The sequence below is a fragment of the Schistocerca americana genome, chromosome 6 (genome assembly GCF_021461395.2).
Source record: "Schistocerca americana isolate TAMUIC-IGC-003095 chromosome 6, iqSchAmer2.1, whole genome shotgun sequence".
Classification (NCBI taxonomy): Eukaryota; Metazoa; Arthropoda; class Insecta; order Orthoptera; family Acrididae; genus Schistocerca; species Schistocerca americana.
The window spans coordinates 486435231-486457571 of NC_060124.1; the positions used below are offsets into that span (position 1 = coordinate 486435231).

The 22341-nt window shown below is 45.4% G+C and overlaps 1 protein-coding gene across 1 annotated transcript in view; it reads left to right on the forward strand.

Annotated features, from left to right (window-relative positions):
- Window positions 1-22341, forward strand: part of LOC124620238 (facilitated trehalose transporter Tret1-like) — a 62038-nt gene that overhangs the window by 22627 nt on the left and 17070 nt on the right. Inside the window, exons 2-3 of the mRNA XM_047146906.1 lie at window positions 4766-5054; window positions 14072-14351. Of these exons, the coding sequence (XP_047002862.1) occupies window positions 4766-5054; window positions 14072-14351 (569 nt within the window). The remainder of the gene's footprint in view (window positions 1-4765; window positions 5055-14071; window positions 14352-22341) is intronic.

The following is a 22341-nucleotide window of genomic DNA, read 5'->3' on the forward strand; positions in this document are numbered from 1 at the left end:
GAAGTTGCACCGGCAACATTCACATTTTGACAAGCGGAAAATGTGTCTTGACTCATTTGAGAAAACGGTGAGGACGCAAAACCTGAATCTACAGTATTTGCAAAATTGTGTCCTGTCATTTCGGATTCCTGAGGCGAGCTGTTGCCGACCGATCGATCGATAATGCTTCCCTCTTCACTAATTGTTTCACTGTCCACGCCATTGTTTGACGCCCGCTCCATTTCCCTGTGCACAGTTACCAAATTACTACTTTGAACATTAGTAAATTCATTACTCGGCGGCGCTGATAAGCTACGCTCGTCGTCACTACTATTTCTCAGTTTAGTTTGGAGCCTAGTGTTACGTTTTTCACACGCCATAATTGTCACAATATTTCACACGATAACACAGAAAAGCACAATTTGAAGTGCAAAAATAGGAGAACACATTAACATAGCACTGAAAATAATATCTAGTTAATTGCAAGCGTAGCTGCGAAATACTTGGTGCAAATCTACATGAATGCCACAACTGTTTTACTGTACAACAATGAAAGGCTACAACTACAAAGGAGATTCTCTCTACAATTACGCGCTAGCAATAAACAAAAGCTACACTAAATACACAAACTGCAAGAAAAAATCAGAAGGTTCCAGTGAGGTATCCTAGGCTAAGGGTCGACATATGAAACGTCCCCTTTGAACAATTACACATGACTGTGCTTAAACTGACACACAGTATTTTGTTAGCGCAACGCAATCTGACTTTCAAAATTCCCTACAAAAGAATGGCCCTGACTAACATTAAACTATACCTTTCACAAATCACTTACCTCACAAAAATCTTCGCTGCTCAAGCTACTGCAATACAGCGAGCGCCACTACTGCCAGCTAAATAAAAGATTCAAACTATGGAAGGCACTAACTACTGATAGGGATAGTTAGCAAATGAAAGATATTAATAGAGAATAAACAATGTATTTACCTTGATATCATCATATATAAATATAGCAGTTCATGACAAATTTCAAAACTCCGCCATCTCTCTCCCCACATCCACCACTGCTGGCGGCTCACCTCCAACTGCGCAACGCTACGCGCTGTTCACAGCCAGCTGCCTAACACTACAATGGCGAGTATTACAACAATGCAAAGCAGCCACAGACTGCACACAGCACAGCCAGTGATTTTCATACAGAGGTGGCGTTACCAATAAAAAAACCTAAACAGCCTACTTACAACTGTCGTTTTTCAAAGACACTTGAAGAACATATAACCGTCTGTTGGGCGACTTGAAAGATGTTCGATACAGGAGGTCTCCACCTGAATCATAAAAAAGTGCCCCGTGTCGCCAAGAAATAAAAATCTTGGGTCTGATGGAACTGATTGATGCAGGAAAAAAATTAGTCCAACTTTGGCCACCAGTTGCAAATCTGTCGCTCTACACTAAATGTATGAAGGTATGACATTCACGCCGTCATTTTACAAGCCATAACGTGAGTGAACAGTATGACTATCGAGAAGGCCGATCATGTACTGTCAGTGAAACTGGTTTAGGTGAATGGCACCAATTACAGTGCCACACTGGCAGAGTATCGTCGACTGGAGGGTTTGAGGGGAGGCCCAATGCCATTAATTGGTTTAAAGAAGATGATAATGAAATTCGAAAACACGGGTGAGCTTGGTGTGGTAGCTGGAAGAGGAAGGCGGGCTATCCCAATGGAAGCAGTTGGTGTGGTTGCTGTTGCTGTTACTGACCATGCAGCCAATGCCCAGGTAAAGCTAGTGTTCGTGCTGTGCCACCAGTATGGTCAACAGCATGGAAAGTTTTGCAGTTTATTTTATACTGGAGCCTACAATATCCAGACAGTGTAGCAGCTAAACTGCAGCTACGTTGTGAATTCCATCAGTTTCTGGCACGAATCGAAGTTGATGGCATGTGGCCGGACAATAGTCTATGCAGTGATGGCACACATTTTACACAACAGAGAGCAGTGAATAAGCATAGCTGCCGATTTTGCGGCACGAAGAGCCATTGCACTTGCCGTATGTGACTGTGTGGTGTGGATTCACAAGCACCTTTATCCTCAGTCCATTCTTCTTTAAAGTGAATACACTTAAAGGCCTCGTCTCGTACTTTCAAATGTTCAAATATGTGTAAAATCTTATGGGACTGAACTGCTAAGGTCATCAGTCCCTAAGCTTACACACTACTTAACCTAAAGTATCCTAAGGACAAACACACACACCCATGCCCGAGGGAGGACTCGAACCTCCGCCGGGACCAGCCGCACAGTCCATGACTGCAGCGCCTTAGACCGCTCCGTCGTCAGGTATATCATGACGTCTGCACAGTATCGAGACTTCGTCGCATAGCAAGTGATTCCTGCTGTGAAACAGTGAAACTGTGTGGAAGCCACTGTTTTCATGCAAGATGGGGCAACTCCTCATGCTGCTCGCCCAGTGAAAGATCTGCTTAATGTAATCTTCCACGAACGTATTATCTCCAGAGGTTCTACAGATGCATGGCCTGGAATATCATCTGATCTGAATCACGTGACTTCTAGCTCTGTGGATATCTAAAAGAATTCGTTTGCCGTGTGGAGTGGCCGCATGGTTAGAGGCGCCATGACACAGATTACGCGGGCACTCCCGCCGGAGGTTCGAGTCCTCCCTCGGGCATGGGTGGGTGTGTGTTGTTCCCAGCGTTAGTTTAACTTAGGTTAAGTAGTGTGTAAGTCTATGGACCGATGACCTCAACAGTTTGGTCCCGTAGGAATTCACACACATCTGAACGTTTTGAGAACTCGTTTACCAGTGACACGTTCGGTGTCTATCTAATCTGAAGCCAGTATACAGGAACACGTTACTCAGCTTCCACAGGAGCTGCTGCAAGCAACTGTTGATCACATCGTTTTACAGATGCAGAAACTCGTCGACGTCCTTGGTCATCATATTGAACAAATCGTGCAAGCAGCGTTTAATAACAAAATTTTCCTTGTGCCTTCCTCACATGTTTTACCTTTTCTGTCCACATCCCATTCGTAATACATTACATACGGAAATGTTTATACACGTCATTCTTGCATTCACAGAGCCTGATATGCAGCTGGTGGCCAAAACTGGAACTAATTTTTTTTCCAGGGTAAATCGGCTCTCCACTAATATACACAACTGACCATTAATATTGCTATACCAAGAAGAAATGCAGATGATAAATGGGTATTCATTGGGCAAATATATTATAATAGGACTGACATGTGATTACATTTCCACGCAATTTGGGTGGATAGATCCTGAGAAATCAGTACCCAGAACAATCACCTCTGGCCGTAATAACGGCCTTCGCACGCCTGGGCATTGAGCCAAACAGAGCTTGGATGGCGTGTACAGGTACAGCTGTCCATGCAGCTTCAACACGATACCACAGATCATCAAGAGTAGTGACTGGCGTGTTGTGACGAGCCAGTTGCTCGGCCACCATTGACCAGACGTTTTCAGTCGGTGAGAGATCTGGAGAATGTGCTGGCCAGGACCTGCAACATGCGGTCATGCATTATCCTGTCGAAATGTAGGGTTTCGCAGGGATCGAATGAAGGGTAGAGCCATGGGTCGTAACACATCTGAAATGTAACGTCCACTGTTCAAATTGCCGTAACTGCGAACAAGAAGTGACCGAGGCGTGTAACCAATGGCACCCCATACCATCACGCCGAGTGACACGCCAGTATGGCGATGACGAATACAGACTTCCAATGTGCGTTCATTACGATGTCGCCAAACACGGATGAGACCATCATGATGCTGTAAACAGAACCTGGATTCATCCGAAAAAATAACGTTTTGCCATTCGCGCACCCAGGTTCGTCGTTGAATATACCATCGCAGGCGCTCCTGTCTGCGATGCAGCGTCAAGGGTAACCGCAGCCATGGTCTCCGAGCTGATAGTCCATGCTGCTGCAAACGTTGTCGTCGTTCGTGCAGATGGTTGTTGTCTTGGAAAGGTCCCCATCTCTTGACTCAGGGATCGAGACGTGGCTGCACGATCCGTTACAGCCATGCGGATAAGATGTCTGTCATCTCGACTTCTAGTGATACGAGGGCGTTGGGATCTAGCAAGGCGTTCCGTGTTACCCAAACCCACCGATTGCATATTCTGCTGTCAGTCATTGGATCTCGACCAACGCGAGCAGCAATGTCGCGATACGAGAAACCGCAATCGCGATAGGCTACAATCCGACCTTTATCAAAATCGGAAACGTGATGGTACGCATTTCTCCTCCTTACACGAGGCATCACAACAACGTTTCACCAGACAACGCCGGTCAACTGCTGTTTGTGTATGAGAAATCGGTTGGAAACTTTCCTCATGTCAGCACGTTGTAGGTGTCGCCTCCGGGGCCAACCTTTTGTGAATGCTCTGAAAAGCTTGTCATTTGCATATCACAGCATTTTCTTCCTGTCGGTTAAATTTTGCGTGTGTAGCACGTCATCTTCGTGGTGTAGCAATTTTAATGGCCAGTAGTGTATTAGAATAGCTACCAAGTTTCGGCTCCATACGATTATTACAGCCCACACTGGACCCCTGTGAGTAGCAGCATTTTAATTATAACCACCTGGTACTTCAGTTCACCCCAATTAGACATTTCCTGGTGTTGCAATTTTTATGGCTAATATTGCAGTAAACATGGCACTAGCCCGTATTGCTTGGCCAAAGCCTGCTAGCCATTAACCAGAGACAGTGCTATTCTCCAGTAGTTGTAACCAAAGCGCGGTGCTGCCCGCAGTGAACCTGAACACGTTCGCGTACGGAGCGGGCGTGGGCTGGACGACGATGGCGCTGCCGCAGCTGCAGTCCGCCGAGGCGGGGCTGCGCGACCCGCCGCTGACGACGGACGAGGTCTCCTGGGTGTCGTCGCTGCAGCCCATCGCGGCGCTCGTCTTCACCCCTCTCTACTGCGGCCTGACGGCGCGCATCGGCCGCAAGGCGCTCGGCTACCTGACCATCGCGCCGCTGATGCTCACCTGGATACTCAAGATAGCCTCCTCCTCCACCATCGTCCTCTATATCGCCAGGTGCGTGCAACTACACGTCCCCCACTCGTGCTGCCACCGTACCACAAGTTCATTTCCTTAAGTGTGTTGGCGGTGGTCGTTCAAGAAATTTTAAACATGTGTATCGTATCTTCAGTGTGTTTATCTACAAGGTACGCCCAACTGAAAATGGGACCTTCGCTATAGCGGTGTTGTATGTAACCCCAGTGTGTGAATGCGTTTTCCGACATATGGTATAGTATTCCCAGTTGCACAAGTAGAGTAGACCACTTCGCAGCAATTTCATCATTTCTGGAGAGTTATCTCTCTTGTGAACCCTCGTCACCAGTTTTTGTAAAGGCCTCGTCGCTACTGCTGTGGAGGCCGAGTTGCCACTGTTGTTACGGTAGGCCGAGTTTGTGAGTTCGTGGTGGTGGTAAGTTCCTATAGGAGCAAACCGCTGAGATCATCGGTCCCTAGGCTACCCCGCGACGCGTGAGTTCGTGAAACGGCATCTGGTGCAGTACACCGCTAAGACAATTTCTCCCTGCCACTATTACACAGCTATGCCCCAGGGTCAGGTAACAGTATAGGAGAACAAAGCTTCTACAACACTTCAACAAATTAGTAACACAATCACACAAATGAGTTAAAAATGTGTGTGAATTCCTAAGGGACCAAACAGCTGAAGTCATCGGTCCCCAGGCTTAGCCGGCCGGAGTGGCCGTGCGGTTCCAGGCGCTACAGTCTGGAACCGAGCGACCGCTACGGTCGCAGGTTCGAATCCTGCTTCGGGCATGGATGTCTTTGATGTCCTTAGGTTAGTTAGGTTTAAGTAGTTCTAAGTTCTAGGTGACTGATGACCTCAGAAGTTAAGTCGCATAGTGCTCAGAGCCATTTTGAACCCTAGGCTTACACACTACTTAAACTAATTTATGTTAAGAACAACACACACACCCTTGCCCGAGGGAGGACTCGAACCTCCTGCGGGAGGGGCCGTGCAATCGGTGACGTGGCGCCTCTAATCGCGCGGCCACTCCGTGCTGATACAAATGAGTTAAAAAGATTTATTTATCTTTATGATTAGTTGGCTGATTAAGTCTGCAACACTGCATGTAATATAACACAAAAAAGGCCCTCAATGGCTAAGTGCAAATAATCGTAGGGAAGCTTCGCAATACATATGCAAATGCAATTTACAACAACTGTCACTTCCTTTCCAAGGATTCACTAAACGACGTTCCCTGTGTAGTCAGCCCTGGACAATGATCTATAACAAAGTCGGGAGAGCTGCTCTTCTATCTTCCGAGTATACCTTGTCGTCCAGTCATTCGCGGATTGTACTAGGCCGGCAAATGGCAGGGGAAATCGATATCTTCATCCTCAGCGCTGCCCGTGGCGCTGGTGGAACTAGCTCAAGAGGCGAGTCTCTATGCCACGGGCGCCGGCTCGCAACTTCGCACCTGTGATGCTTTTTCCCTGGCTGTGACGACACAGCAGTGTTGTGTGTTCATTGCATGATGGATCCCTCCCAGGTAGCATGATGAGTGGTTATCCAATTTCTTTGTGAGAGAAAGGAGCATGCTTCACAAATTCACCTCAAGATGAAAGAGGTGTACGTAGGGCAGTGTCTCTCACGATGCACAATATTTCGGTGGTGGCAGCGTTATGAGGTGCGATATGTGGCCAAGAAGACCTTTCAGCGCTTCAGAAATTTCGATGGTGGTCTTGGAGCATGCCCTTTACAGTCCCGACATATCTCATGTGACACGCATATATTTGGCCACTTGAAACAGTCTCTGAAAGTTCAGAGGTGCCGGACTCCATGGAATACTGGACCCTTCGCGACTAGGAGTTTCTACATTGAAGTTATCCAATCCCTTCCTACGCGCTGGGATTGATGTATCAACGCCAATGACAGTTACCTGTAGTTGTACTGATTCACATGAACTGTAATTATAATTTTATTAAAATATCTGCATATATAACTGCATTCTTCTTTCCATTTGGGCACATCTTACATATTAGGGCCGTCAGATCAGCGAAGTTAAGCGCTGTTGGGCTGGGCTAGCACTTGGATTGGTGACCATCCGGTCTGCCGAGCGCTGTTGTCAAGCGGGGTGCACTGAGCCCTTGAGAGGCAAACTGAGGAGCTACTTGACTGAGAAGTAGCGGATCCGGTCTCATAAATTGACATACGGCCGGGAGAGGGGTGTGCTGACCACATGCCCCTCCATATCCACATCCAGTGACGCCTGTGGGATCAGGGTGACACGGTGGTTGGTCGGTACCGTTGGGCCTTCCAATGCCTCTTCGAACAGAGTTTAGTTTTTTATATGTTAGGGCAATAAGGTTTGTTGAGGAGTCAGCGAAGATTCTGAGAACCAAAACGCGGACAGGCTTCTCCACAGCAGAATATGCTTGCCCAGTGTGGTCCAGAACACTTCACGCCAAACAGGCAAACGCGAGGTTAAATAAAACTTGCAGACTAGTTATTGGTTTATGTCACCTACGCCTCGATATACAAAGTGGCCGAATGTACGGACCACAGCTCCCGAAGAGCCAGTCAAAACACACTGAGAAGCCTAAGCTTGCCTTCGTCAATCTCCACCTACTTATTTAGAAATTCCTGTGGTCCTAGAAGACTCCGTTCCAGCAACATATTCCTCAAAAACGGACTTACTGTGCTTCCAAATGCCTACCCTCCACTCTCAGCGGCGAAAAGTTAACCCTAGATTACCAAACCTTCGTAAAATTTACGATTGCAGTGGGGTATAAAACAATATTTTGTATCAAGTTTGGTAAGTAACACACCAGTGTTCTAGAGTTAAGATAGAAGACAAACTATTTTATATTCCGGACAACCGCAGCCATAGGAAAGCATGATGTTAGGAAATTTTACCAGCACCAAGTGGAGTTCTTCCTAATCATCGTGAGATGGAAGATTTGGAGGAGTCTGAGTCGCACCAGAATAGGCATAGCACTAGCCCTAGTGAATTGCCCCGTTAGTAAAGTAATAGAGATTATTTTCGTGGGCATACAGAAAAATGTCAACTGAAGGAAGATGGCAGATTTCATTGCAGAAATATCAACATTAGAGACATCTGACGTATACCTCGTCTTCATGACTGTTTCATTCCTTAAAAGAGCTCACACACTACAACGATCTTTGGAGACAACGAATTCTACAGACTCTTGACTTGGATTAAGCAGTACGTGGATGTGAACCATTCATTTAAGTGGTTCCTCATCCTGTAACCAGTCAGTTCCCTGTGAAATAGGTGTTGTGCAGAGTAATGTGTGGGAAGTAGCTACACACCTACTACTCACAGGAAGTACCCAAATGCTTCGTCAGAGTGCTGATCTCTTAGGGTAGGCAAATGCCTCATAACATATCTTCTCTAGTAAGCTAGCCAGATACCTCGTCGCAGCGCTAATCTCTTAAGGTAGCTAAAAGCCTCGTCGCAACTCAGCTCTCAAGGTAGCCAAATCCTTCGTCTCACCCCTCCTCGCTTAACGTAGCCACATATCTCGTCGCATCTCTTCTTACGTTTTTCAAATGCCTTGTCAATTTTTTGCTCTCTTAAGGCACCCAAATGTCTCGTCACAGTACTGATCCTTCGTCTCACCCCTCCTTGCTTAACGTAGCCACATATCTCGTCGCATCTCCCCTTCCTTAAGGTTTTCAAATGCCTTGTCAATTTTTTGCTCTCTTAAGGCACCCAAATGTCTCTTAAGTTATCCAACTCCCTCGACACATTTCCTCTCTCTGACGGTAGCCAAATGCCTCTTCACACCTCAGCTCTCTTAACGAAGCCAAATGCCTTGTCACACCCCTTCTCTCTTAATATAGCCACATGCCTCGTCACATCTCCACTGCCTTAAGGTATCCAAATGCCTCATCACAACACTTACCACTTAAGGCAGTCACGTGCTTCATCACGTATCTGCTCTCTTAAGGTAACCAAATGCCTCGTGTTGTATTGAGCTACTAGGTGCTGGAATGTCGTGTGCTCAATTCTCACCTTTCTGCACACGTATTTTCTCAAATGGGATTTGTTTCACCAGAGACAAAATGCTCAATAGTCGGAACAGTCATATATCAACCATTGATAAAGGCCAAGGAACAGCTATGACAAGCCATTGGCAAATTTTCAGTCAACTTGTAGACAAACATAACCAATGAGTTGTTACCTTATCCACATTTGCTTCTTTGCCACTTAACTGCACCAGTATATGCTGTATTTCTGAGAGTCTTACTCCTTGAATAATTGGAAGATATCCAACTTGATTTCTGTGAATGGGTGAGGTTCTAACATGTTGGAGCTCCAACTCGCTTTGCACGTCTTGTTTATGGACAGTATACACTGTATTTGTGAGAGACTTATTTCCCACATAGTTGAAAGTATCCAACTTGATCTTCATGCACAAATGTGGTGCTAATATGATGGAGCCCCAGTACGCTTTCTTCATGGACGTATGCCTTTGGTGAAAAGTACATTATAAAGTGTCACTAACAGTGATCGCTGGTACGTTCAAGCGATCATAGAACACACATCTTAAACTATAGCATTTTTATCGGAACTGGAACACCAACAGTTCCTCTATGCCAACTCGGGGGACTTTGCCTATTACACAGCTGGTCGTTAACATTTCAAATAATATAATTTTCCTTTTTGAGTGTATACAGTATAGTAAGAAGAATATGTGATTAAATGTGTAGACGATCTTGCAGTATACAGGGTGTCAAATTTAGTACACATTTCTGATATCTCTGGCAGCAACAGTGGTTTTTGTCTGGGTGGACAATCACACAGAATTTATCAATCGCAGTGGCCGGCTGGTGGTGGCGTGCCAGTCTCGCCACAATTCATGACCACATGTTTTCATTGGATGAAGAACATGCTGGCCAAGGCAACAGTCAAACACACTCTGTATCGAAGCGCGTCGGGACAGGACGGACAACATGTGGTCTTGCTGTTTCTTATTGAAAGATGCCTCTAAGACCTCGAAGATACTACGTGAATCACAGGTGATTGTCCTGTGCTTTCAATGGCATTCCATTCTATCATGATAGATCCTGAGCTGGAATGATGATGACGATCGCAGTGGGAAATGTATGTTCTCCTTGGAGCCTGCACACAGGAATACGTCCAAGGTGATGCTGTACATAGAACTCATCTGAAAAAATGATGTAGTGCCACTCCTGTGTCCAGTGTTGTCATTGAGCACACGTCCCTTGGCACACCTCTCTCTGCTACCACGACAAGGTAAGCTGCAATAGTGGTCTCCTTGCTGACAGTCCATGGTGCTCCAGATGCCATCGCATTATACATGCGGATAATTGTCTCAAACATGTCCATATCTGACTCAAGCTACTTGATGACTCTGTATGTTCCTGATTACCTGAGCAAACATTATGTCCGTCCTCTCGAGTGCTAGCCATGTGGCCCAGTGGAGCTCCTGGACAGCACGGGGTAGTGCCCTGTGCCGTACTGAATCTATCAATTCCATATTCACATGAGAGTCTTGCGGTCCCGATGAAGGCGAAACGCGGTATTGAGGAAACCACGGTCTGGATACTTATCAATTTTGTCGCCGTCGAATTCCGACATGTACATGTACATATTCCTCCTTCTCACACGAGGCAGAGAAAGATCGCTCACAGGCAATGACATACAAACGTGATTTATGAATGAGATACCCCTGCACAAACTTTTCACACACTGAAGCGCCAAAGAAAATGGTATAGACATGCGTATTCAAATATAGAGATATCTAAACAGGCAGAATACGGCGCCACGGTCAACTACAAGTGTCTGGTGCAGTTGCTAGATCACTTACTGCTGCTACAATGGCACATTATCAAGATTTTAAGTGAGTTTGAATGTGGTGTTATAATCGGCGCGCGAGCGATGGGACACAGCATCTCCGAGGTGGCGATGAGGTGGGGATTTCCCTTACCAATATTTCACGAGTGTATCGTGAATATCAGGAACCCGGTAAAACATCAAATCTCCGACGTCGCTGCGGCCGGAAAAAGATGCTGCAAGAACGGGACCAACGACGACAGAAGAGAATCGTTTAACGTGACCGAAGTGCAACCCTTCCGCAAATTACTGTAGATTTCAATGCAGGGCCATGAACAAGTGTCAGCGTGCGAACCATTCAACGAAACATCATCGATATCGGCTTTCGGAGCCGAAGGACCTCTCGTATACCCTTGATGACTGCACGACACAAAGCTTTACGCCTCGCCTGGACCTGTTAATACCGACATTGGACTATTGATGACTGGAAACATGTTGCCTGGTCGGACGAGCCTCGTTTCAAATTGTATCGAGCAGATGGCCGTGTTCGGGTATGGAGATAACCTCATGAATCCATGGACCCAGCATGACAGCAGGGGACTATTCAAGCTGTTGAGGCTCTTTAACGGTGTGGAGTGTGTGCAGTTGGAGTGATATGGGATCCCTGATACGTCTAGATACGACTCTTGACAGGTGAGACGTATGTAAGCATCCTGTCTGATCACCTGCATCCATTTATGTCCATTGTGGATTCTGACGGAATTGGGCAATTCCAGCAGGACAATGGGACACCCACACGTGCATAATTGCTATAGAGTGGCTCCAGGAACACTCTTCTGAGTTTAAATACTTCCGCTGGCCACCAGGTTCCCCAGACTTGAACAATACTGAGCATATCTGGGATGATTTGCAACGTGTTGTTCAGAAGAGCTCTTCACCCCCTCGTACTCTTACGGATTTGTGGACAGCCCTGCAGGATTCATGGTGTCCTTTCCCTCGAGCACTACTTCAGACGTTTGTCGAGACCACGCCACGATGCGTTGCGGCACTTGTGCGTGCTCGCGGCGGGCCTACACGATACTAGGCAGGTGTACCAGTTTCCTTGGCTTTTGAGTGTATATGAGGAATGTAAATGGCGTTATTCTTTCCTATTTTGTACGAATACACAGAAATGCTGATCATTTGCCAATATGTGCACGTTTTAATGCATACCGCTTTACGATGTTACAGTTTTAACGTTCAGCAGTGTGCCAAAAAACTGTGCCTGATCCGGTTTCCTGGCCTCTGAACTAAATTGTCATTGTTCCCAGCGTTCCTAGTTAGGCGTGTAGTCTTGCAAGGGTTATATGGAGGTTTCTGGAATGACGTATTGTGAAGTACAACCAAATTACTACCAGTTTAACAGACAGACGTACAGTACATAAAATAAACCACTATTTTATAAGCTTTGATCTACTTCTCCTGGAAACTATTACATGGTATTGGATACTCGGCCGTTAATCAATCGTAACGGTGAAATCTTACTTAAAGAAAAAATATTTAAAACACAAAAAACAAAATGCATGACTGTGATAGGCAAAGTTAGGTTTATGAATTAGGCAAGATGCTGGAAATAACTGATATGTAACTACATTCAATTAAATATTTATTGGACATTAAACACCCAGGCCGTGTAACAGCATTTGGAAACTTTCTGATAAGCTCCTTCCAACAATGATTCAGTAAAAACAACCACCAATTCCAAACAAAGTAAATGGTTTAATTGGAATAAAATTCTTAATAAGAAATTCCTTAAACATACTTAAATGCAGCTGAATTCTCGCAAAATTTCTTATGCTGGTTTAAATGGAATAATGTTCTCAAGTTCCTTATAATCTCTCAGAAACGCATGTGGTAATACAATAATATACCGACCAGTGATATTGTGATTTAACACAACCTTCAACTAGCTACGCCCATGCGTGACAATGGCCTCCACATACCATCAACTGAACAGCAAACTCACAAAATACGACAAGGTTTCCTGCAACACGTGTAAACTCCTTAATCACTGAAATATTCGATGAACATATCCACTAAATAATCTCCACCTTGGTTTTAAAATGTTAATCCTAAACCCACAATAAATTTACTATTAATTAGCACCCCTGAAGGGACCACAAGATTAATTATCATTTAAAATTGCCATAACGGCACTATAGTTTAACATGCCGCTTAACTGTGGGCACAATCCTGGAAACACAACTGTCAGTACAAAAAGAGCCTGGGTTTGAACAATTTACCCTTTGACTCACCTTAACGGCGAACAATTTACCAGTATCCAAACTTGCCAATGACGACCAGTCCCTACCACACAGTGTTAGAACATCTGCTAAACACAAATTCACTTCACGGGCCCTAGCTAACTGATGACAGTTACCAACGCTGCGTTAAATGACATGAGTGTGACCTTTAAATTTCGACATACGATGCCAACATAAACCGTAAAATTACTAAATACTGAAAACCAGAATGGTGGAGAGCAACCGTTTCACATTTGCAGACCAAGTTCACTACTTCTCACCTAGTGCCCGCCAAACTAAAAAAATACTCTGCTCTGCGTCCACCAAATTTAGGGAGGATTTCTAAGGTTTGTCAACCTTCAGCAAAATCGGGTTCGGTTCGATACACAGCCACGTCCCCATCCAAGGAAAAGCAGCAGCCCCTCCCAAGGCGCCACACTCGAAATTAGTGCGTCTGATTTGCAGAAGAGAACCCCCTTGCTATCCTGAAGCCTTCTCCAGGAATGCGGAACCAGTTGTCTTCATAAGGACTGCGAACCCCACACTCCTCACTAAGGCACTAACAACGTCTCTCTCTCTCTCTCTATGTAGACGCGCAAACACTTCCCTATACTCGCTCTCCGTCACAGAGCCAGCCTGTCAAAAACATACGCAGCCATGTGACTACTGGCTCCAGCCGCTCGTTTCCTTGTCTCATCTGCCTGAGACCGTTAAAGCTATGACCTTGACCTCACGAGTCTGCCACCGGTTCCGACCGTGGCGTCACAATCATCTTACTCACCAAACAAAGATCATCTCAAGCCATTGGACGTACTGATACAGACCACGCCACATCTCACCAATGATGTCCAAAGTGTGGGGTTAGAAAAAAGGGATGCTGTTTTCCAACATTCACTATCACGATGAACAGCTGAAAAGTAGACCAGAATGGCCACCGGCACTACGTGACGAGCGGCCTTTGTCTCAGGGTGGTGGCCGGGGCGAACGCGGCCGGGTCGCTGGTGCTGCCCTCTATCTACGTGAGCGAGATCGCCAGTGACGACGTGCGCGGCGCGCTGGGCAGCTTCCTGGCGCTCGCCGGCAACTCAGGCATCCTCTTCGCTTACATCGTAGGCGCTTACCTCACTTACGACGTCGTCCTCTACGTCTGTCTCCTCCTAGTGGCACTCTACGTCGTCACCTACTTCTTCATGCCAGAAACTCCGTTCTGGTTAATGAGTGCTCGGAAGTACGAAGACGCCAAGAAGGTACGTAAATCATCTTGTATGTCTTCATGCTGGACAGCTATGTTTCTTGATGTATAGATCTCCGGGATCACGGCCGTAACTAATTCTTTTTCTTTTGAGATAGCTCAGCGAAGAAATGTCTAACCATCTATAACATATAATCTCCTGACCACCCGTGTGTGCCGTCGCTGTTAGGTAAAGCAGACGCATTGACTAGTTCCTGCTTGCAGAAGGAAGGGGGCTTTTTTCCACCTGAAGTTAATGGACTGGGCTTTCCGTAATCCTAAATGAGTGGTGCTCAGAGCCAACTAGGCTGATTGAGCAGCGCTGCAGCTAGCGTTGGTGCTGTTGGTAGGTTTCTGTCCTCTGTTGGAGGCCACACCGTATCGTTTAGCTGACATGGTTGTGGTTCCAGAATGAGATTTTCACTCTGCAGCGGAGTGTACGCTGATATGAAACTTCCTGGCAGATCAAAACTGTGTGCCAGACCAAGACTCGAACTCGGGACCAGTTCGAGTCTCGGTCCGGCACACAGTTTTGATCTGCCAGGAAGTTTCATATCAGCGCACACTCCGCTGCAGAGTGAAAATCTCAATCTGGAAACATCCCCCAGGCTGTGGCTAAGCCATGTCTCCGCAATATCCTTTCGTTCAGGAGTGCTAGTTCTGCAAGGATTGCAGGAGAGCTTCTGTAAAGGTTGGAAGGTAGGAGGCGAGGTACTGGCAGAAGTAAAGCTGTGAGGACAGGGCGTGAGTCGTGCTTGGGTAGCTCAGTTGGTAGAGCACTTGCCCGCGAAAGGTCCCGAGTTCGAGTCTCGGTCCGGCACACAGTTTTGATCTGCCAGGAAGTTACATTGTTGCAGTTGTTTGTCTTCTTCTCGAGTTGACTGGCGCCACTTGGTTTGTCAAGCACTGCATAGTGGCAGCAGCAGCGGTTATCGATATGTAGTAACTGTGGCCCTATGTCTTGGGGCGACGTGGTTCTTCTTCCGGGACGTTTCAGTGGCAGTTCGGTTGGGGACTCAGGAGGAGTCAGGTCCGCACAGTGAGAAACACCAGGACCGCTGGTGGCACGCATGGACTGCCGGATCGAAGGCCTGTGGTCACGAGGGTGCACGACCTCGTCGTAAACCGGATCCTGCAAGCTTTAAGTTGAGTGCATTTGGATTCAAGTGGAGAAACCTCCACCATTGCGAAATCTTGCGGTTCTCCAGTGACTTGCGTTAGTGTTGCCATTCGTAGTGTTGCCGAGGCGAAGAGCAGCGAGTGGAGTGCTTGGGGAAGGTGGATGTGATTAGCTTTCCTGGACTTCTAATTACTATTTATTGAGATCAGTTTCTTACTATTTGTTAAGTTCAACCAGCGGTATTTTTCCTCCTTCGTGGCCGCTAACGCCCCAGTTACCTGCTCTGGGGGTTAGTGTATGTAACGGCAGTGTACGTTTCCTCGTATTGCCGCTGCTGTCCGGTGAGGCGTGTAGTTTTGACAGCTTTCTTGATTGAGGGTTGGTTGGCGATTGTTCTACTGTGGTGGCAGTGATTCCTTTCTCGTTCAGGGCACTCTAAGCACAGTATTCTGGGGGCATAGTGCAGTCCGTTGCTTCCGGCTTTGGCGTATTTTTACGTCTTTGCATTTGGTTTATTGGACGTCAGGTAGCCTCAACAATATTCTCATTAGTCATTCGTTAGACTGCAACTAGTCTGAGTTACCATCTTGTGAAGTAAATGCAACTCTAAGCTGCCTATCTCATCGCTCGTGAAAGTGTTTTTTGCCGGACCTACTCAGAGGTCGATTCCTTGTGCACTGTTTGTGACTGGCCCTTGTGTTTTATTACTGTATTTGCTGTTTTATTGTACGTTTCTAAATTTTTAATATAATTTCCATTCTTGGCGTTACAGCGGGTTTAAATGAGTGTGCTACCAAGTTTACCATCATTTTGTCTCACCTGCTTGGTGATCAGTTGCTTGTCCTTTTAAATTAACCTTTGCCATTGTATTTCCTGTTTTACTGTATGTTTTTTAAATTTTTTATATAATTGCCATTCTTGGTGTTACAGCAAATTTAAATGGTTGTGCTACCGAGTTATCATCATTTCGTTTCTCCTGTTTGGTGATTAGTTGCCTGTCTTTTTAAAATTAACCTTTGCTATTGCATTGCTGTTTTACAGTATGTTTGTTAAATTTATAATAATTGCTGTTCTTGGGGTTAAAGGCCTTCAGCTGTGACTGTGGTTACTTGCCTTAAAATTCTAATTGGGGTCACACTGGCTTGTTTTTAAAACATTATTTGCTGTTTCTGTAATTTATGCTCATTTGGTAAATCGTAACGCTCTGAAAGCACTATTAATTACACAGTTGTTTATTTCTTCATTAATAACGTGTGATATCTTGATTTAATGATGAGTCTGGAATTATCGTTTCAAAATAAATGTGTGTAATTGCAAAAGGAACCAATAGTAACTGATTACGGCTCCGTCCACAATCGTTACCGAATCTTGCCTTCCTTGACTACCAGGTTTCACTGATCGTAAGGGTGAATAATTTTCTCATGATTGCCGGTGTTTTAACATTGTTGGAGATAAAGTTCTTAAACTCCTGCGAGAAGACAGCAGTTACAGAAACGCCGTAAGAAAGAGCAGCAAATGGCAGCACGAAATGGCCAGCCAAAATGCCTTCATTCTGATGCTTTATCGGACTAGCCGAAAGACCTATATGTTAAATTTATTTACCCGAGTCAGAAGCCGTACAAATCTCTAGTTCACCTGACTCTACAATGTTTAGGGATATCACAAAAACTCAATTTAATTAATTTACATTTTACTCAGTTTACATAATGAACTACATGATCTTAGCTCAGAACTGAGCAACAACTACTGTACCACCTTCAGCCTTCACCAGCTCATCATCACTGCATGACTCAGGGCACCGTGGACAGTTGTGCAGGTGATCCATTATCTACTCTCCATTCACATTGCGTTGCTCCTTTGGAAAGTCCCCATTTCACAAGGTTGCCCCTCGATTTACCAGCTCCTGATCTTAACCTGTTCAGTGATCTCTGCTTGGACCAATCTGAAGTACGTCCAGGCGGTAGACGCTCAGCAGGTTCCTAAAGTAGATCACATCAGCTGCCCATCGTTGTTGCCTGACAGAATGTGGAGACAGAGTTAGTGTTGACGCTGTATTAAGAAACTTCTTTAGGATTGCAGCCCCAATCTTTGTGATTGATGGCCATGGAGAGGGTATAAATGATTTAATTCTTCTGCGTTCAGTGTCTGTTGCTACCTTACGACGTGTAACAGGTGGTGTTTTGTCCAAGTCCTGAGGGATATGTGAAGCACAACTGTATATCTTTATCCTCGTGGATCCACGTTTCCGACCCAAACACAAGGCAATAAAGTGTTCCCTTACAATTTAAATAATCACTTTGCGCGAGAATTTACTCTGCAAGAAACAATAATCGTAAATAATACAGGGTTATTACAAATGATTGAAGCGATTTCACAGCTCTACAATAACTTTATTATTTGAGATATTTTTACAATGCTTTGCACACACATACAAAAACACAAAAAGTTTTATGAGGCATTCACAAATGTTCGATATGTGCCCCTTCAGTGATTCGGCAGACATCAAGCCGATAATCAAGTTCCTCCCACACTCGGCGCAGCATGTCCCCATCAATGAGTTCGAAAGCATTGTTGATGCGAGCTCGCAGTTCTGGCACGTTTCTTGGTAGAGGAGGTTTAAACACTAAATCTTCCACATCACTATGCGTGAAACTTGCCCGCACGTGTTCAACCGTTTCTTCGCTCACTGCAGGCCGACCCGTTGATTTCCCCTTACAGAGGCATCCAGAAGCTTTAAACTGCGCGTACCATCGCCGAATGGAGTTAGCAGTTGGTGGATCTTTGTTGAACTTCGTCCTGCAGTGTCGTTGCACTGTTATGACTGACTGATGTGAGTGCATTTCAAGCACGACATACGCTTTCTCGGCTCCTGTCGCCATTTTGTCTCACTGCGCTCTCGAATGCTCTGGCGGCAGAAACCTGAAGTGCGGCTTCAGCCGAACAAAACTTTATGAGTTTTTCTACGTATCTGTAGTGTGTCGTGACCATATGTCAATGAATGGAGCTACAGTGAATTTATGAAATCGCTTCAATCATTTGTAATAGCCCTGTACACTGCAGAAGAAAAGTAAGTGATGCACACGTGGAAATCTCTTTAAACCAACAGTATATACACCAAGTGACAATTCATGGGATAACGATATGCACATATACAGGTGGCCGTAATATCACGCACACAAGGTACAAAATGGCAGTACACTGACCGATCTGTCATTTGTGCTCAGGTGATTCCTGCGAAAGGCTTTCCGACGTGATCATGGCCGCACGGCAGGAATTAACAGTTTTTGAACCCGGGACGGTAACTGGAGCTAGACGCATGGGACATTCCATTTCGGAAATACTTAGGAATCCAATATTCCGAGATCCACAATGTGAAGAGTGTGCCGACAGTACCAAATGTGAGATATCACCTCTTACCATGGACAACGCAGTGGCCTCCACTCAATAACACAGAGCAGCGGCGTTTGTGTTGAACTGTCGGTGCTAACAGATAAGCAACACCACGCGAAATAACCGCAGAAGGTAATGTAGGAAGTACGACGACCGTATCCATTAGAGTGTAAATGTGCTATGCCAGCAGAAGACAGACGCGAGTGCCTTTGCTAACAGCTGACATCGCCTGCGGCGCCTTTCCTGGTCTCGTGACCATATCGGTTGGGCGTTGACTGGAAAACCGTGGGCTGGTCAGATGAGTCCCGACTTCACTTAGCAATGGTCGGATTCGAATCTGGGGCAGACCACACGACACCGTGGACCCAAGCTGCCAACAGGGCACTGTGCAAGCTGGTGGCGGTTGGGTTTACATGGAATATATTGGTCCCTTGGGCCCAAATGGACCAATCACTGACTGGAAACGGTTGTGTTCTGCTACTTGGAGACCATTTTCAGCCATTCATGGACTTCATGTTCTCAGACAACGATGGAACTTTGTAGATGGCAATTTCACTGGGCCACGATTGTTCGCCATTGCTTTCAACGACATTCTGGAAAATTCGAGCGGATGGTTTGGCCACCCAGATCGCCCGACATGAATCCCATTGAATACTTATGGGTCATAATCGAGTGGTCAGTTCGTACACAAAATCCTGCACCGGCAACACTTCCGTAACTACGGTCGGCTATAAAGCCAGCATGGCTCAGTACTTCTACAGGGTATTTCCAGCGAAATGTGGAGTCCATGCCACATGAGTTGCTGCTCTATGCCAGGCAGTAGGTCCGACACGTTGTTAGGAGGTACCCCATGTGTTTGGTCATCTCAGTGCATTGATCTCAGAGCTGCAGCATGATCATATGGGAGATCAACGTCCGTACGATTCCAAAACTTTCTGCCTCTTGTGGCAGATCCTGCATCTGGTTGGCTGTCATAGATCAAAGTCCTTGAGCTCATTGAGTCATGCCTCACGTGGCTACACACAGAATAAATGCAGCAGCGAGCTATGCCGTGTAGCCTGTTCGAAATGTTATGCTTTGGAAGAAACAGAATACTGGCGAGCAGCGAGCTTGTGCGCTTATGAAACAATTTAGTGCGAATCCCTGACGTTTCAAGTTTCTATAGAGAGCTCTTGCACTCTTTTATGTAGTGATAATACTTCAGCCTTCTTCAATTAATCTGGCATATTCTGTTGTTTGGAACGTGTGTGTGTGTGTGTGTGTGTGTGTGTGTGTGTGTGTGTGTGTGTTTGTGTGTGTGTGTGTGTTTCAACTCATATGATAATTCTCTATTAATATCCTACAAGCTCGATACTGACCTTCGTTTTTTGTCAGCAGACTTCTGAAACCTTTGGATGCAGTTCTCTCTACTTCCTTCAAAATACTTTACAACGGTTCATTCAGTCCTGTTATGTACTCGTAATATTGCATAAACAGAAAGTGACTACCTGTCCTCCTCACAATTTTACGAGATTTATGCGCTATCTTATGCTACCCTTAAATGACCATTGTCTGTACTGCTAATTAAGCTTCTCAAATGTTATTGATCTGTCTATAAGCCCTCCTCCACGTATCTCGCAGTTGTCTGGAGCAATACGCCGTACATGACGTCTGATTCTCTGTCAACATACATTAAATTTAGATTTCTCTTGGTTCCTATAAGTTATTTCATATGTGTACTTTAACGATGTCGTAGCTACTGAAAATAAAAAAGTGTGTATCTCAAAACGATTTTTTTGTCACTTAATTACTCAATCACAATGAAGAAGTGAATTTCGATTTAACATTCAACTAAACATTTATATTGTATTGTCTCATATTTCGTTCTCACTTGTTGGTCTCTGTAGCTTGGAATAGATTCATAAATAATTTGTTACAGCCTCCATTGGACTTCTCTTTTAGATAAAGAAAATTGCAGAGAGTCCCCTGTAATAAAGTTTGAATCGGTCAGTGATCATGATACCCCTCGCCACTGATAGTAAAGTAAGATGCCTTTGTTTGCGTTTTACGATTCGGATCGCTCCCTGGACTTTTTGTGCACTTTCAAGATAGGTTTTGTCACGCTCTGGACATAGCTTCTGTCCAGCCGTTGACTTCGTGAACTCCGCCATTGTCGACCATAAGAACCACCTGTTGTTTGTTCCACCGGACTTTCAGTCATCCCCTGTGCGAGTGACTACAAACTGTGTTCTGCCTACGTCGAATAGGATCCCTTAGCAGCACTGTTGATTATTACAGCAACGCACTTGTCAAGAACGTGCCTGTTCTCGCAACGTCGCATCTGACGTCATGCCAGACGTAAGCGGTTAATGTCTGGCTGTGTAATTAACGTGAGATCTGTGGCAGCACTGCGAGGCGCTCTGTTGTGGAGATAGCGAAGCAGTCACGCAACAGATAAGCTTATTCGCCGAGGAAGGACGACATAACTTACAGCACAAGAGAAGTCGTGCCATTCTCACCAAATCACCTTACCTATTCCTCGAAAATATACTTGTCTTGCCCTATACGCAGAAAGAGCAAAATTATGAGTCTCTGTTCTGACTTCAAGAGTTGTTGTTGTGGTCTTCAGTCCTGAGACTGGTTTGATGCAGCTCTCCATGCTACTCAATCCTGTGCTAGCTTCTTCATCTCCCAGTACCTACTGCAAACTACATCCTTCTGAATCTGTTTAGTGTATTCATCTCTTGGTCTCCCTCTACGATTTTTACCCTCCACGCTGCCCTCCAATACTAAACTAGTGATCCCTTGATGCCTCAAAACATGTCCTACCAACCGATCCCTTCTTCTGGTCAAGTTGTGCCACAAACTTCTCTTCTCCCCAATCCTATTCAATACCTCCTCATTAGTTATGTGATCTACCCATCTAATATTCAGCATTCCTCTGTAGCACCACATTTCGAAAGCTTCTATTCTCTTCTTGTTTAAACTATTTATCGCCCACGTTTCACTTCGATACAAGGCTACACTCCATACAAATACTTTCAGAAACGACTTCCTGACACTTAAATCTATACTCGATGTTAACAAATTTCTCTTCTTCAGAAACGCTTTCCTTGCCATTACCTATCTACAGTCCGCAGCTCGTGGTCTCGCGGTAGCGTTCTCGCTTCCCGAGCACGGGGTCCCGGTTTCGATTCCCGGCGGGGTCAGGGATTTTCTCTGCCTCGTGATGACTGGGTGTTGTGTGATGTCCTTAGGTTAGTTAGGTTTAAGTAGTTCTAAGTTCTAAGGGACTGATGACCATAGATGCTAAGTCCCACAGTGCTCAGAACCATTTGAACCTGTCTACATTTTATATCCACTCTACTTCGACCATCATCAGTTATTTTGCTCCCCAAATAGCAAAACTCCTTTACTACTTTAAGTGTCTCATTTCCTAATCTAATTCCCTCAGCATCACCTGATTTAATTCGACTACATTCCATTATCCTCGTTTTGCTTTTGTTGATGTTCATCT